The 17,280-nt window shown below is 38.2% G+C and overlaps 1 protein-coding gene across 4 annotated transcripts; it reads right to left on the bottom strand.

Moving 5' to 3' along the window:
• Positions 1–686: 686 nt before the first annotated feature.
• Positions 687–15,066, bottom strand: LOC108524493 (amelogenin, X isoform). Of its 4 annotated transcripts, XM_017865612.1 has the most exons (7): positions 15,011–15,066; positions 13,617–13,682; positions 11,636–11,683; positions 10,323–10,364; positions 10,190–10,231; positions 9,496–9,921; positions 7,293–7,447 (listed from the first exon to the last, which is right to left on the bottom strand). In XM_017865612.1, exons 2-7 carry the CDS (start codon positions 13,668–13,670, stop codon positions 7,442–7,444), a joined length of 618 nt encoding a protein of 205 aa, XP_017721101.1. In that variant the 5' UTR covers positions 13,671–13,682; positions 15,011–15,066; the 3' UTR covers positions 7,293–7,441. The 4 variants fall into 4 exon arrangements, with proteins under 4 accessions (XP_017721102.1, XP_017721103.1, XP_017721101.1 ...); XM_017865613.1 differs by lacking the exons at positions 7,293–7,447; positions 10,323–10,364 and adding an exon at positions 687–699 and having other exon boundaries at positions 9,492–9,921; positions 15,011–15,064; XM_017865614.1 differs by lacking the exon at positions 10,323–10,364 and having other exon boundaries at positions 7,290–7,447.
• Between the last annotated feature and the right edge of the window lie 2,214 nt (positions 15,067–17,280).

Below are 17,280 nucleotides of genomic sequence, written 5' to 3'. Positions count from 1 at the left end.
TGCTCTTAGATTATGATTATTTACAGTTTGTTGAGTGATTTCGTTTTGTAGGCATAGACTTTTTATTGTGATTCTGATTATTTACAGTAATGGCAATTATCAGATAAACTAATGTGGTGGTGATTGCAGATTTTTGGATATCTATTACTATTTATTGGGAACATTTTTTCACTACCAGAATGGGCGAAAAAAGCCCTAAAAGCAGTCAATCCCATTGCTTTCCAAGTGTCATTGTAAATCCTGCTGATAAAAACTGCACATTTTAGCAATGTTTAATAAGCACTTTAAAAATTGACAACTGTCTTAAAAGAAACAGATTTTGAAGTTACTCCATTGTACCTATTTCCAGATTAAGAAAAATCATTTGTGGAAACCAAGTTGATCCTAAGTTCCTAGTCACAGGGAGAAGATGGGAATTTGTAAACCTGCAGAGCCTGAATTTGTTATTGCATGCAGCTGTGCAAATTTGCAAACATTTCCTTCCCTAGTCAGGACCCTATGGAAGGAACCAGTTTGGACTACTGCCTTGATAGCTAACATTTGTAGAGGCTGCAGTGCAGGAAGCTACTGGGATATTTGAACTTTGTCATCTATTTTATTCTGGGCATTAGATGCCAGGTAGAGAGAGTATGCAAGTCAATTACTTATGCTTCAATGTCATGGTAGGGGTATATCAGTAGCCTTATTATTCTGGTCATTCTCAGTGAATTTCAGAATGCTGCTTAAAATGGGCTTTCTGTATGTATTGAGCGTGTGTTCAGTGGGATGTCTGAGAAGGAAGATAGGGGAGGGCCAAGGCCTGGGTCTCCTAAAACACATGATTATTTTATTGAACTAATCAGTGAGAGAAAGACAAAGCCTTGTGGTTTCTACAAGCACTGGACTTGCATTTATTTGTTTTCAATCCATCCTTTGGAACTAGAGAAGGCATGAGGACTATCCATGAGCAGGTTCACACTCAAAGCTGGGATAGATGGTCTTACCCTGGTTGCTATGGCAATGTTGTCCTAGCATAGGGGATACTTGCCCATGTTTGTAGCTGTCTCCTCTCTATCTTTGGCAGTTTAGCACAGGAGGCAACCCCCTCATGCAACTACAGAGCATTTATTGAGTTAAGGATTCTTCACTTTGAGTTACAGTTTGCTCTCTAGTATATTTTGGGAGGACAAATGGGCAGGAAAATTAAGTCACAGAAGGAGACAAGCTTCATCACTCTAACGGAGTTGAATTTACATTTGCCATTAAAAATAGATATGGGTTATTTAATTAGAATCCTAGAGGCAGAAGACGAATTAGTTTGTCTTTCAAATGGTACTCATAAAAGATGCGGCAGTGTGTGTGTGTGTGTGTGTGTGTGTGTATGTATGTGTGTGTGTGTGTGTTTAAAAAAGCCTAATTTCTTGTTAAAATTTAAAGTTCAAACAACCCCTTATTTGTAAATTGGTGATAGAGACAATTCTATAACGTTGTGAGAATTAAATGAGGTAATACATGTCATGTGCTTAGAATAGTGCCTGAAATATAATGAGCCCAGTAAATGTTCAGTATTATTATTATCATTACTTTTATATTACAGCATCCTGAGTGTTTAATGCTAATGATGGCTCATTGAGCAGATATTAAACATACTGACCGATTTCCAGGTAATTTTCTAAATCTGCCTCAAGGAGCTCGCCAGCTAGTAGGGAGACAAAAAGTAGAAAGAAGCAGTTGTTTGAAAGAGAGGCATGGTCAACATATCCTGGGAAACCTCTGAGCCTGTGCACTCCAGCCCTGTGGACCAGCGAGAGAGGTTTCTAGAAGAGGTGGCATTGAGGTGATGGTCATTGATGGCTGCTCCCAGATGTGTGGATATGGGAGCAAGGAGACAGGGGAACCTCACTTCCAGGAGTGCCAGCCAACGTAGAGCAGTGAGAGAAGATTTCTGTAAGAGGTGGCATTGAGGTGACGGTCACTGATGGCTGCTCCCGGATATTTGGGATACAGCAGCAAGGAGGCAGGGAGATCCTCACTTCAGAAGTGCCTTGAGTTGGTTATTTGGACAGATAGGGTGTTCGATGGCCTGGGTCTGTCAGATATTCTCAGCTGCCCAAGGTCGGTTAATTATCTCCTCTCCTTACAATACACTGCTTTATGATCTCCATGGCTGTAGGGGTTTTATTCCATAAAAATTTCGTAGCAAACACTTCTTAATCGAATCATTCTTTTGGAGAGTGGTGGTTCTGAAAATCATGAGAATTAAGGCATCTTAAATTACTGCCCACTTTATAGATGGAACCACTAATTTCTCATTATTCTGCCAGATCCAAGCAAATCTCAGAACAGAATTTGTCCCAGACTAATTGAATAACCTTGAATTCAGTAGTTACACTCGTGGGTAAATTGATTATTTTTCTCCTCTTTATCACTCAGATAGACACAATCACTTTCGGAGGTTCTTCAGTCTGATTTACAATTAACTCCTTAGCACATCTTTGGAAGGTCAAATAAGCAGGAAAAATTAACTCACAGGAGACAAGCTTCTTTGTAACCTCCCAAGAAACAAGTAACAAACTCACTTCTAAGTAAGTTCTGAAGAAGCAAATAACTATTCTAACTTCTGTCGGATGGTTTTTAAAAATATGTTTTAATTTACTTTTTATTTTATAGATTTAGAGGGTAGACATGCTTTCTTACATGGATATATTGTATAGTGGTGAAATATGGATTTTTAACAGGATAGTTTTGATTTAGAGACATTAGCTGACTTAATCACCGGACAGCACTTTCTTTGTTTTGCAAATTCTCCTTAACACCTCTACCACTCCCCGAGCTGTTTTGATTTGTTTAGATCCCTGTTGTGACTCCAGACATTGCCAAAGGTCCCCTAGGAGACACAACTGTACCTGGTTAAGAACCACTCATCTAGAGGAAAGCGGTTTGGTACAGGCCGGGTGCAGTGACTCACACCTGTGATCCCAGCACTTTGGGTGGCCGAGGCGGGCAGATCATGAGGTCAGGAGATCGAGACAATCCTGGCCAACATGGTGAAACCCTGTCTCTACTAAAATACAAAAAATTAGCCAGGCATGCTGGTGGCCCGGCTGTAGTCCCAGCTACTCAGGAGGCTGAGGCAGGGGAATCGCTTGAACCCGGGAGGCGGTGATTGCAGTGAGCCGAGATTGCGCCACTGCACTCCAGCCTGGTGACAGAGCGAGACTCTGTCTCAAAAAAAAAAAGAAAGAAAAATCCTTATAAAATGGAATTAGCTGAACTGTGCCAATGCCAGAGTGACAAGGGAAGGGTCTGAGTTGGGAGTCACTGTACACAAAGGCTCAGCCCTAGAAAGAAGGTAAAAGGAAGACGTGCAGAGAGAGGTGGTCTCAAGTTCTAGCCTCCATCTAGCAGAGTGCCCCTATGACACTTGCCTGGTGTTGCTCTCCTGTTACCCTCAGAGTGGTGAATTGAGGATGAAGGCTTGTCTTGGAGGCAGCAAAGAACAGTGTCTGGGGATATCAGGTAGGAGAAGGCAAAGATCATTGAAGGGTCGGGTCGCAATCAGATTAGGTGGCTACATTATCAGAGTGATGCACTGATAAATGACAGACATGGGCCGGGCACGGTGGCTCACACCTGTAATCCTAGCACTTTGGGAGGCTGAGGTGGGCAGATCACTTGAGGTCAGGAGTTCAAGACCAACCTGGCCAACATGTGAAAACCTGTTTCTACTAAAAATACAAAAATTAGCTGGGTGTGGTCGCTCACTCTTGTAATCCCAGTTACTTGGAGGCTGAGGCTAGAGGGTTGCTTGAACCCAGGAGGTGGAAGTTGCAGTGAGCCAAGATCATACCACTGCTCTCCAGCCTGGGTGACAGAGCTAGACTCTGTCTCAAAAAAAAAAAAAAAAAAAAAAAAAGACAAACATGATGTACTTCAGTGCCTGTGGCATCAAAAACTTCCATGTCATATCCAAATTTTGTATCACTCCTGCTTCCAACTGGGTAGTGTTCTCTTTGGGAGTCTACAGAGGCAGGACAAAGTTCTCTTCCTCATCATAAGAATTGTAGCCAACATTTATTGAGCTTAGGGCTCATTAACATGAAAAGACTCAGAGCATGATATTAGTACATCTTATAGACGAGTGTACTGAGCCATAGAGAGGCCAAAAAAATTGTCCAGGTTTCCACAGCAGATAGGCAGTGGTCATGATTGTGAACCAAATGGTTTGATTATGGAGGCCGCACCCCATACCACCACACTGGAAAGCCATCTTTGTGCTTCTGTGGACACTTAACTGACACCCCCAGAGCCTGCACATTCCATGGCCAAATATGAAGCATGGAAAATTATTTGGAGAGGCAAACAAAATTAGGCTGTTTGAAGGAATTGAGATTTTAGTATTGTTCATTTTTTAAATTAACAGTAAAGTGAATTCTGGGTGCTATGGTGTTTTTTGTTGACCATAGGACAATGATGTTTGCAAATGGGCTTTATTGATTTAGATTTTGTGATAGAGGATTCAAGTGTGATTTATTGAGGTAAATGTTTTGAACCCAAATGATTACTCCTTTCTTCTCTCTTCAACTCCTCACGACTCCCAGCCCAATCTTATTCCTCCATAATTATTTAATCATCTGGAAGAGTCAAGTGTTTCAAAAGAGGCCAGCATGGACTTTTCCCAACAGGGATGTATTTTTTAATATCTAAATGTCAGCCTATGGCCCTTGCTGATAAGGCTCCAGATCAAATAGGGGCAAAAGGAATTGAAAGCCAAATCACAAAATAAGTAAAACTCCAACTAACAAGAATTTCACAACAGACATAAGCTGATGACTATTTTATTAAAGCAATGTGGAGTACTACTAAATGCTACTATGTTCTGGAAATGTAGGAAATTGGTTGAAGTCATTTTTCTCTTGTTAGTCTCATGTTAAGCTGTTCATAGCAGGATCTCTTGGGTTATTTTTTCCCAATTAATACAGCTGTCTACTAATTTATTTTCTTTTTAAAAGTCTTGGCCTTAAACTCAATTTTGGTATTTTCAGCTATTGTTTACTACCAAAGGAAGAACTTCAGATTTAGAGAAAAGTCTGTATTTTTATTTTGTGTGGAATTGAGAAAGGAGATGGTAAACTTGACATTGCTTGCAAATGAAATGTACAGCTTGATCATTTTTTTCTTGATATAATTTTTGTTTTGGAAGAACTGTAATATGTCTTGGTGGTGATAATGAATACCATAACCACATAATCATTCTCTAAATGATTGTAATGGAAAGAAGTTTTATATAAAATTTCAAGTTACTCAAATGGCACATGTCTCCACATGTGTCTTTCTACTACAGGTAAACCCAGAAGGCGTGCGTGGTTATGGGTGTGTGAGTGTGTGTAACATGAATGTGCGCCTGCCTCTATGTTATGTTGCACTATTTGTTTGAACCACAAAATAGAAAAGAATGTAAATATCTTCTGAAGTCTGGATACACCTGAACTCTGGATTTATCTGTTCTAAATGAAAACTAGAGGGGAAACCATTTTAGTATGTGAAGTTTGGCCTGAGGAAAAGAATGGCACATCTACAGTTCTTAGAAAATTCTCATACAAGATCAGGATTACTGGCATGCTTGGGGAACAACTTGCTGTGGGTAGTTGAGATTTTCAGTTTCAACCGGCAAATCTGTTTTGTTTCATCTTTTGTTTAAAATATTTGAATTAATAAGGATTATTTTTCAACTTCAAGAAATAGTACATAGAACAATGCTGTCTGATAAAACTGAGTGGTGATGGAAATATTCTGTATCTGTGTTGTCCAGTATGGTAGCCATTAGCCTCATGTGACTACTTAGCACTTAAAATGTGTCTACTATGACTGAGGAGTTGAATTTTAAGTTTTATTTAATTTTAATTTATTTACATTTAAATAGCCACATAGGACAGGGCTACCATATTTGACAGTGCAAGTATAGAGTATAATTACCAGTTAATGCATGTCTCTGGTTTGAAACATTCCACTGTATTATCACACTACATATCTGAATTTTGATTTGGAAACTGTGGCTGAATGCTGGGATAGATTCCAGCTCTGCCAACAGGAAAGGAGTGGTGAGGAAAGCTGTCGGACAGCTAGCCAAGTATATTTGCCATGTTTGCCAGAGTATTTTGACTGTACTTCTGTCATAGTATTAATACCATTTCACCTTTTTAATCGTTATTTGTGGGCTTATTTTATCCCTTTGGTAGATTCTAGATTCCTTAAGGATGGGGCCTTACTATTTTCACCAGCACATGGAATAAGTGCCTTGCCCTAGAGTGTGTTTGATAAATATTGACTTAAAAATTTTTCTACCTTATAAAAAATTTCTACCTTTAAAAAATTCTACCTTTAAAAATTGAATCTTAGATTCTTTAGAATGAAGTTATTTGCTTGATATGACACCTATTCCCAGTAATAGTTTATGTTTATCCATTCGCAGAAAATGATTAAGGGCATCATTAATCATAAAGGTACTGAAATAAAGTTTACCATGGGTGCATATAATATAACCCCCACAAAGACTGTTTTGCCAATTCTGTGGTGGTTGTAGGAAGAAAAAAGCCCGATTCAAATATAAATATTAAGTGGCACAGAAAATTTTGTTTGAGTCCGTTTTACACATCTGTTTAACATTTTGAAGACTGTTCAGTCCTTCAGTTTTTACAATTTATCATCTTAAAGATTAGGAAGTGAAAAAATGGACGTTGGTATATAAATATCACTGCAATTCCTATTTGAATTCCATTAATAACATTTCTCTTGAGAAAACAAACTACTTAAATAATTTCAATTCAAGTACATTATTATGCATATCACATAAATTTTATTTAAAAATCATTGTACGTAGAGTGAGATAGACCAGATTTTTGATTGCCAATGTGGTGTGAAGTAACAACCAGTGTTACACCCATCCTAATTTGTTTTTTAATATAGTCTTCAAAAATTTAATCTTTTTTAATGTAAAGAAAGTTTTAAATATAAAGATTCCCTTTATTTGGTTGGGGTTTCAGTGGATTGTACATGATTCATAAATTTTTAATTTATCAACGATTTTAACTGATGGTGGTAAACTTCATATTTTTAAAAAGATTTGGCATAGTAATTTAATTGTCAGTTTCTCTAAAAAGAAATACCAATCCCCTATTTACGTTGCCAATTTGTGTGGAGAAATGAGCAGTTCCTACCTATTCCCAAGAATACTCATTCATGAAAATTGTTCTCAAATGATTGATAGGGAAAATTTAAGTTTCATTCCCACACAAACATGAATGATTTTTAAACATTTTATGTCTACTATTGGTACAGTATTTAGTTATAGAATTTGCTAAGTAAGTTATTGTAAGCAAAAATCATTGGTGTGCTTGTGGTATCCCTCGAAAGGCAACTGAAAGTGTTTACTTTCAGTTCCTCCTCTGGATATTCCTGATCTTTAATCCTGAAAATAGGTGCAAAAATAGGCCAAAGGAACTGAAACAACATAATTTACAAACTTCTTCAGTGAAGTATACATATACGAAGGACATCATAACGCCTTCACTTTGCTTTGTCGAAAACAATATACAACCATGCTCTAATGGTCGCACATCTGTAATTTCCAAATTCTTTGTTCTTTCAATTGTCATCCCCACCGTAAGAATGACATCGTCGTCCTCCATGAAAGCCATGCTTCTACCTTCAGAACACTTAAAGACTATTACTTTTGTACAACAAAATCAACACTTGTGTTACCTGCCTTGAGTACGGCCTTGCATGCCAGGTTGCCAAGCCCATCATCCTAATTTCAGTAAAACCAAAACACTCTCACACAAGAACACCAGTCAGTATTTATACTCAAATTTACGGCGAAAAAGAAACATGAGTTTTAAAGAGTTCAAACTATCTGCCCAAAGTCACCTTTTCATAAATAGCTTTATCAACTGCGTGTTAGCACATTAATAAGTCCATGGTGTTAATTCGTAGTAAGGAGATAAACGCATTTTCCCTATGCACAGAGAGAACATGTCTTTAGAGAAGAATGCCAATAATAGAATCAGATTACCTGGGATATAATCATCTCGTTTCTTTTTTTTCTTTTTTTCCCTTTTTTTGAGGCAGAGTTTCACTCTTTTACCCAGGCTTGTAGTGCAATGGTGTTGTTCCTTGCTCACGGCAAACCTCCACTCCCGGGTTTAAACAATTCTCCTGCCTTCAGCCCTCCCTAGTAAGTCGGAATTACAGGCATCTGCTCCACGCCCAAACCTAACTTTTTTTTCCCCCTTCATATTTTAAGTAGAGGATGTGTGGTTTTCACCATGTTGACCAGCCTGGTCCCAAACTCCTGACCTCAGGTGATTTCACTTGCCTGGGCTGCTAAAAGTGCTAGAGATTACAAGGTGTGAGCCACCGACCCAGGCCTCATAGTCAGTTTTCAAAAATTCTGCCCCAGATTCTCTGTAAACCATGCTCACAATTATGAACCAATTTAATGACATATAGTATGACTTTTAAATTCAGTAATACAACATTATACCGGACAGATGCTCAAAATGATCTGATTGTTATCATTTTCCCCATTTAAAAGAAAAGAAAATACTCATACATTTGATGACTTTTACAAATAGTGCTCCTTTTGAGGGCAAAGCCATGAACCTTGAACTAGCTGTCCTGGCTTTCTATCCTGGTCATTTCCACCTAATTTTCCTATACCTTCTCAGAAATAATATCATTCAATAGCTTATATAAATTTTGGAAATTACAGTTGTATACATATAAGTGATAAGAGTCTACAAAATCCTCATATACATAGAAATAAACTTATGGATTGGCGTAAAGTTTGTTTTATTGATTATTCCCCATTTCATTTGGTAAGTGCTTCTCGTAATAGAATGATTCAGTGCTAACTTGATTAACTTCTGTTTAAAAGCTTAATATCTTTGGAATCTCAGCACTAAAAGGACTCTAACAGCATGCTAGTTTAGCTTTCTCCAGTTAGATTGAAAACGTACTGAAAACAGGAATACCTTCCTATAGAGTTTTAAAGGAGAATTTCCCATCTACCTTTTTGTAGCTTGTTCAAATTATATGCACTCTAAAAATTACCCACCCCATCTTTATCTTAGACTTCAAGGCAATTTAAGCTCTCTTGCTAGTCAAATCTTTGAATGAAAGAACTGATATTCCCTTATGCTGGTTGCCCTTAAAATTAAAGGGGTTTAAGTAATATATATTTCTATTAATGGGTTTTGGTAATATATATTCTGGTAGAAATTCAGGAATAGTAAAATTGAAACCTACCATAAAAACTGTGGTCTTAATTACCAAGCCATTTAGATGAATTTGTTTTTAATATAAAGGTATAGCATATTGCTTGGACTAATGGAATTATAGACTTGTAACTACTACAACTCTAGACCCTTGGTTGTCGGAGACCTTAGAACTCTGGGACCTATTTTGCTGTACCATTTTAACAGGATTTGCATTGTAGTGGCTTCAAAATATACTCACCACTTCCTCCCGCTTGGTCTTGTCCGTTGATGGCCAAGCTTCCAGAGTCAGATCAGGAAGCATGGGAGGCAGGGGCTGCATGGGGAACATCGGAGGCAGAGGTGGCTGTGGCGGCAGGGGCTGCATGGGGTGCACAGGTGGCTGGGGCTGCATGGGCTGGTGAGGCTGTGGCTGAACAGGCTGGGGCTGGTAGGGCTGCTGGGCGGGCGGAGGGAGGTTTGGCTGGTGGTGTTGGGTTGGAGTCATGGAGTGTTGGCCAGGAACGGGCATCATTGGTTGCTGGGGGACCACGGGCTGCTGAGCTGGCACCACTGGGATGTGGTGATGAGGCTGCAGGGTGTGAGTCGGGGGGTGCTGTTGGGACAGCACGGGGATGATTTGGTGGTGCAGCCATCCACCCATGGGCTCGTAACCATAGGAAGGGTACTGGTGAGAAACAGAGAGGCAGGTTTACCATTGGCTCAGGTGACTCCAACCAGAGAAGCAGCAGTGTTTTCTTTGCCATTATGGCTATAGGAATATTTTATTCATTTTCCTTTGCAAAATTTGTAACTGTGTACACAGATATGGTTTTTTACAAACTAAATTTCCCATTAATGTCTGTATGTGGAGTAGACATGATATTTCACTTAATATGGGAATTTTAATGCATGCCTAATATTTTCAGGGAATAAAGAACAAAATATCTACATACCGGTGGCCTTATGCTCTGGTACCACTTCAAAGGGGTAAGCACCTTAAGAGAAAAAGATATTAGAACCCATTTGATTTAATTTACTTTCATCCAATATAGAAACTCACTGATGCAGTATGAAATATAGACTCACTAATGCAGTCCTGTCAACATTGATAGCCTGAGAATGTGAGTTCTACAAAAGAAAGAAGAAGGTAAACATTTTTCGGGTGTTTCCTGTGTGTCACGCACTGTGTTTACATCCATCACACACATTCTTCATCTTTTCTCATATGCTAGGAGGCAAGTATTATTACTCTCACTTTTTAGATAAGATCATGGGGAATTAAAGAGGTTCATTAACTTGATTGAGGTTACAAAAGGAGTAAATCTGTTTAATTCCGTAATTCCTGCTTTTCATTGTAAGAGCAAAACAAACACAAAATTATGACATAATAATATGACATGATGTTAATTTCATTTTTTTCTTTGATGTCACAATGGGAAAAAGAGAGGTGCAACCACTGTCCCTCATCCTAGAAACACAGATTTACTCATCAGATGTGTCAATCTTTTAGGCTTAACAGAAAATCTTGCCTCAAATTCTTAACATTTGTCTTCAGCTTTTATAAGTAAATAAACTCACAGATTGTTACCTGAACCTGTGAGAGAAATAAGAATTTTATTCCTTTCTGAACAATATATATACTTGGTTAGACTTAGGTTTGAGGATTCTTCATACAGTAATATGACATTTAATTGATACAAAATAATTAGTAAACTTGCTCATATTATACTTGACAAAGCACTTTTCATATTCATTAAGTATATTATTCTCCAAACAATATTTTGAAATATGGTTATTATAATTATTTCCTTTCTCCACATGAGGAAACCAGGGTTCCAGAAAGAGGAAATGATTTGCCCAAAGTCACACAGTTAGTAAGAGGTTGAGGAGAACCTCAAACCCAGTGTCCAAAACTCATGCATTCCATTGTTCGGCAGAGTCTCTCCTATACCACTTAGTCACTAATATTTCAGCAGAGCCAAATAAGAGACACACATAGAGTGTGACTATCTTAGAATCAGGAGTTTTTTGAGCTGGAAAGAGTCTTAAATAACATCTTACCTAATCCTTACATTTTACTAGCTGGGATAGAACCAAGCTGGTCAGAGTTGACTTTTTGCCCTATCATTGAGCCTCCCTGAGTGGTGGTTCATGATGGGTAAGCTTACGGCCATATTTAGGAGGAGAGACTGAGTCAGAGTGGCCAGGCAGGAGGCTGCTGGGACGACACAGGCTTGAGGCCAACCATCAGAGCTTAAACTGGGAAGCTGGTGGTAGGAACTGTAAAATCAGGACCACTTGAGAAACATCTGGGATAAAGAATCAACACACTATTCTTTACAGAGCCCAGGGCATTGTTAACGCAAACAATGGTCAAAATTAGTAAAGAGAAAAATTACCTCATAGCTGAAGTTGATATAACCAGGGTGCCCAGGATGAGGTGGTAGCTTTTATAGGGAGGAGAGGAGGAGAATAGAAAGAGAGAGGAAAGGAGAGAGTGAAGGAAGAGAAGAGAGAGGAAGAGATTAAGTCAATATGCAATTGTTCACATTAAAGGAGACTGAAGCTACTTTAAAAAAATCTATATAGTACAGAATATACTTGAGGTCTGTTTTTAGTTTGAACAAATGTGCTGTGTAGAAGAGGAGACCTCTTATTTTAAAGAGGTCCAAAACAGCTATATGACTGTTCCTGGGGTTATAGTCTTATGGTTGGAGACCTGGAAGCAGAAACCAGCACACATTTATTCTCCAGTGATCTTTGGACAACATCCCACCCCCACGCCCAGTGTTTTCGATGAATCCTACCCTATCCTGCCCAACAGTTTACTTGCTAATAAAACTCATCCCATATTGGGGAGAGAAGTGTGCTTCTTTTACACAATACAGAAATATCAACAAGGAGAGAATTGTCTCACAAATGTTCCCTTGTAGATCAGGAGTTGGTCAAGTACTTTACATATCAAAGGGATTTCTCATAATTGGCATGCAAAGTAAACAACACATCCATACAACAAAAGAAGCCACAAAAGAAACCACAAGGTGGGAATGATTGACAAATGCCAGAACAAGATGGGTGGAGCAAAGTGGAAACATTATAAATCCCATGGAAAATGAAAGAGTTCATTTATGATGTTTAGGCCAATCTTTTTTTATTATTCTGCCAATGGTTTTATGGCAGAAAATTTTAAAGTTAAAATAAAAGGCCACCTGAATGATGATATGAATCAGGACTGTCTATCCTCTCAAAAGTGGAGGCCAAGTGTCTGGTGCCTGTATTGTGGAACTCTGGTTGTTCCTGGGGTCCAGGGAGGAGAGACAGTCATGCAGAAAATCTCCCTCAGACATGGGCCTCATTTAGGATTGGCTCTATTATATTCTTTAAAATGCTCACATTTCATAGGAAGGTTTATTCATTCTCATCTGGATGTGAATGGTTTTAGTCAGGTCGTATACCCTCTTGATCAATACCAGCTTAGAGAGTGGGAAAAGGGCTGAATTTGTAAGGCAGGGACCCCTGAAGAAACTAGGAATCGCTACAATTCAGGATTTCAGGAAGTCAGAGCACAGAATCTTGGTTTTCTGGGTGAGAGAGGAAGAGAGGAGGCAGGCGTGCAAGCTTGCTGGCTTCTGGTTGTATCAACTGCTCTTTATTCCACCAAAAAGCAGATGCAGCCTGCTTGGCATGCATGTGATCTAAGTTCTCTGTCCTTATGCACCTGTATCCAGACAGAGTGGGTCTAATGTCCTGATCTTTAATACATTTGAATATAAAATATATCACTATGTATTGGGTGTAGGCAGGATCCCAGGCAACCACAAAAAAAAAGCCACGTACTTATCAGATGTACCCAAAGAGGTGGGGCCTCTGAGAACAGGAAGATGGCTCAAAAAGTGGATTCCTAGCACAAAAGTCTTACCCCTTGAGGGGTAACAGCAGCAATACGTGGAGGGCAGGAAGAGATTTGGAAACTTGAGAGGAACTGGGTTTTAGACAAAACTGGCATCTCTGTAATATTTGTCCAAAGCTGGTTAAGCACTTTCTGTGGAGACCTTTCAAGGGTCCCTTCCAAAAGCTTCCTCCATCTAGATGGGTGGTGATATTTACAAGCTAACAGTTCCAACAGAATCTCCTGGGGTGCTTATAAAAATGCGGAGTCCTGGGCCCCAGCCCAGCTGTACCATATCAGAATTTTTGGTAGAGGCATTTGAGAATCTGTCTTTTTAAAACAAGCTCCTGAAGTGTTTCTTCAACCCGGAGACGTATGAAGACATCTGATCTCATACTGTTTTAAACCCTAATTTCACCAACTGTGGGCAGATTTTTATTTTCAAGCTTGTGAAATTGGACACTGACTTATGCAAGGGGTGTTTTACTCACAGGCATGGCAAAAGCTGCTCCCAGGAGGCAGGCAAATAAAATCCAGGTCCCCATTTCTTGATAGTTCTGAAATGTAAATCAACATCCACTTTTCTTATCTCTTCTGAAACATGGATGTAATGAATGTTCCATAAAACACACATAATTGACATTAGTCTATTGCTAGTAAGAAGGATGGAGCCATTCTTTGTGAATTTACTTCAGTCATATGTGATTTCCTGCTCTCAGCCTATTTCATTGTTTGTGGAGTCACAATAGTGACAAAGATGCATTTAATTTAGGTTGAGGGCTAAACAAGTTACAGGGACATGAATGATCTATCCTCATATGACTTTGCATGCCATTTTCCTATGCCCATAGAGCCCATAGTCATAGAAGCTAAATGGTATTTATAATTAATGATTAACAGAATAAAGTTGTCTCTAAAGGTTGGGAAGATCATCAGAGTGCACAGTATTTTATAATTTTAGAACAAGGAGGTACAGAAATGTCTACTGCACAGTCTACCTGGGCACTGCTACTGATAAAAACAAGGACTAATCATTTGAGAAAATATATTAATTTTCCAAGATAGTAGATTTTAGTTCCAGAAGTTCCTATCTATAGAACTTCAGGCAAGACCCTCCAGTAACATCTCTGAGCTCCAGATTGTGGAGCAAAAGATGTGGCTGAACTAACAGAAGAAGATAGTACTAATTTTATGTGATTTTTCAATGAATTTTGAATACTTTCTGCCTCAGAGGTTTCATTGTCTTTCAATGGAATCTTCGTTTTGTTTGATGTTTCTCTGTAATTATTCTACAAATAAGACCCTTGGGACATTAATCAAAACAGGTCATTCTAAAATGTGCACATTGATTTGTGGCACAAATTATTGACTAACTTGGAAAACTGTCAGAAGAAAGACCTTAAATTTTGTATAGGAAGTGAATATTACATGTAATTATGCTGCCTATGAAAAGTACACGGAAGTTTTCTAACTCCTAAATTTGTTGTTGTTTTTTCTTTGTTTGTCTGGGTTAATGAGAAAAATCACTTCATTGATGGTTCTATTTTATGTAATTAAAAAGCTTTTCAAAGTAGTAGATCACAGCCTGTGAAAGTATTATTTTTACTTTAAGTGATAATTAACTAAAATAAATATTTTACTGTGAAATGTGGCCCAAGAAAGAGCTTTGGAATTAAACAAGCACTTTGTTGCGTTATAAAGTAAAAAAAAAAAAAAAATCATTTCAGTAATCAGAGTCTAATTTAATTATGGGCCAACTAAAAAGTAACTAGTGATGGCATATAATATTAGAAATGTAGAATACATTTGTATCTTTTAAAAGAAATGCAGAGAAAGAAATAAGCACAATAAAAAGGGTATCAAATTATAAATAAAATCCACATACCTTTGAATGTATTCAGTGCAAGTTTCTGTTTGAAACTCAGGGATGCTTGATCCTTTAGATTTCTTCCAACTGCGAGCTCAATTTATATCATTCATGGCATCTATAACAACCAATCCGGTTTCTAAAGGAAAAATGTGTTGAGTATAACTAAAAATCCCTGTATCATGATTTTTTAGAAGCTATGATCAGACATAAGGCTGTATGTTGTGATTAGTGCATATGGAATCTTTCATTATGGGCAATAATAGGTTTAACAGGCAAAGAGTTTCATCAGGCTATTTTGAAGTCAGCAAATTAGTTGACTGCACATGTTGATATATTCAGATTTATTTTAAGAAGCTCCTCTGCCATCGTCTTTTCCTCAGTTCTAGCAAACAACATTGTTCTTTACAAAAATCAAGCTAGGTGGTTGAGATTCTCTAGTGTAATCTGGATATCCTCCAGGATTTTTGCAGCCCTTTCAGATCAGGAGAAATTGATTCAAATTCCCATTTGGGTAAGAGCCTAAAGCTCTCTCTAGTATCTTTCTGAGGAATTACAATTTTGGGATCACCACTGCTCTATTTTCTGCTTGCATTGAAGGTATTTTTCTCTGTTCCCTGTGGCTGCTCCTTTATCACCACTCTGGTGTCCACCGAAACAGGGGACAAAGCCCTTTCTCGTCCCCATCCTGAAACCGATCTACCATAAAAACAATCAGGAACTTAAGGTTCTTGCAGTAGCAAAACTTTTACTGATGATCTATACTACAAGGCAAGGAGTGCACACCAGACAGCACATTTTAAAATAAATTTTGTCTTTTACAAACAAACTCATGTCACAGGGGATATTGTCCTTTCCCTCCCATCTCACAGAGCAACTTGGCCTCTCAGTATGGCCGCCCTTCTTTGCCCACATCCTTCTGGCCCAATCCCACTTTCTCATACAGGCAAACCCAAATTCCTCTCTATTTTCCAGAGCCTCTTAACTGTCTGGCTAGCTACTTCGTTTCCATGTTCTCAGCAGCCTCTCCTTTCCCTAAGCAATAACCAAAGCTATTCACTTTCTAAAAGAAATTCTGATCATCTACCTATTAAATTCATGTGTGGTTTACCCCTCTACCTTGGTATAACACGTGAGTTTTTTTCTTTTTTTCTGGAATTTGATTAGATTGATCTAATTGAGCAAATTTGTAATTAGTGACAGGAGCTAACTGACGAGTCATCCATCAATATTAGATCAATAAAGGAAGTACTGAATATCTACCCAGATACAGTTGATGCTATACCTGGATCTCTTTGAATACTCAAGTAATATTTATAAAGTTTGTACATATACATATATGTTTATATGTATATATACAAATTACTTAGCCTGTCTCAGCCTCAATTTCCTGATATGTAGAATGGGAATAATAACAGAACCTAGCTCAGGGAATTAGTGTGAAAAGTTGATGAGCAACATCTCTGGGGAAATGGAAGGCTATTTATTACTCTCCCCAACCCTGTCAGCTGGCATACAGTAAATGTTTAAAGAATGCTAATAAACAAGATTCCAAGATGATCTTTGGGGATAAATCAGTAGGGATGAACATTGCAAAGAAAAGGTAAGACCTTCCAATCAGGGAGAGAGAGATTGCAAAGAAGGACGTGGAAGATTGTAACAGGTAAAATGTATGCATGAAAAGAAACATAGAATATGATTCTAAAAGCCACATGTCCTCAGGATTTGCATTTATTTATGAACATATTTATTGGTGAATTTTTTATCAGAGACAAGAAGGATTCCCTTTGAAAGAAGTTGCAAAATGGACCTTAGGAGGATTGGCAGGGGTGTACAGCAAGGTGGTAAGGGAGAGGAAGGAAAATGTGGATAATGTGGATCACGTTATGTTCACTTTCAATCTTTTTCCCCCATTTTCTATAATTACATATACTGGAGTGCCTGAAAGGACTCAGGATATTTTTTTTTCTACAAAGTTGTGGGTAATCTCTACTAATGAAGTCAATGATGAATTACTAGTGGCCTTGTAGTTTTAGAAAGATTGATCTTAACACTTTTTCTCACCTTTTAAGAATGAGAGGATGATATATTTGGCCATAATGATCAACAGGATGCTTCCTTAATGTGGCATTAATTCCTCTGGACCACTGAATAGTGAGTTACCGCTAATTCACCATGGACAGTTGAACAAGCTTTGATGGCCGATTCCATAGAAATAATTGATTTTCCCCTACTGCATATCCTGAGTCATAGGACAGTAAAATATGGATCTGTGTTTGAAATCTCTT

Source organism: Rhinopithecus bieti, unplaced genomic scaffold (genome assembly GCF_001698545.2).
Source record: "Rhinopithecus bieti isolate Rb0 unplaced genomic scaffold, ASM169854v2 scaffold_83738, whole genome shotgun sequence".
Lineage (NCBI taxonomy): Eukaryota > Metazoa > Chordata > Mammalia > Primates > Cercopithecidae > Rhinopithecus > Rhinopithecus bieti.
This window is presented reverse-complemented; position numbering and strand designations above follow the sequence as displayed.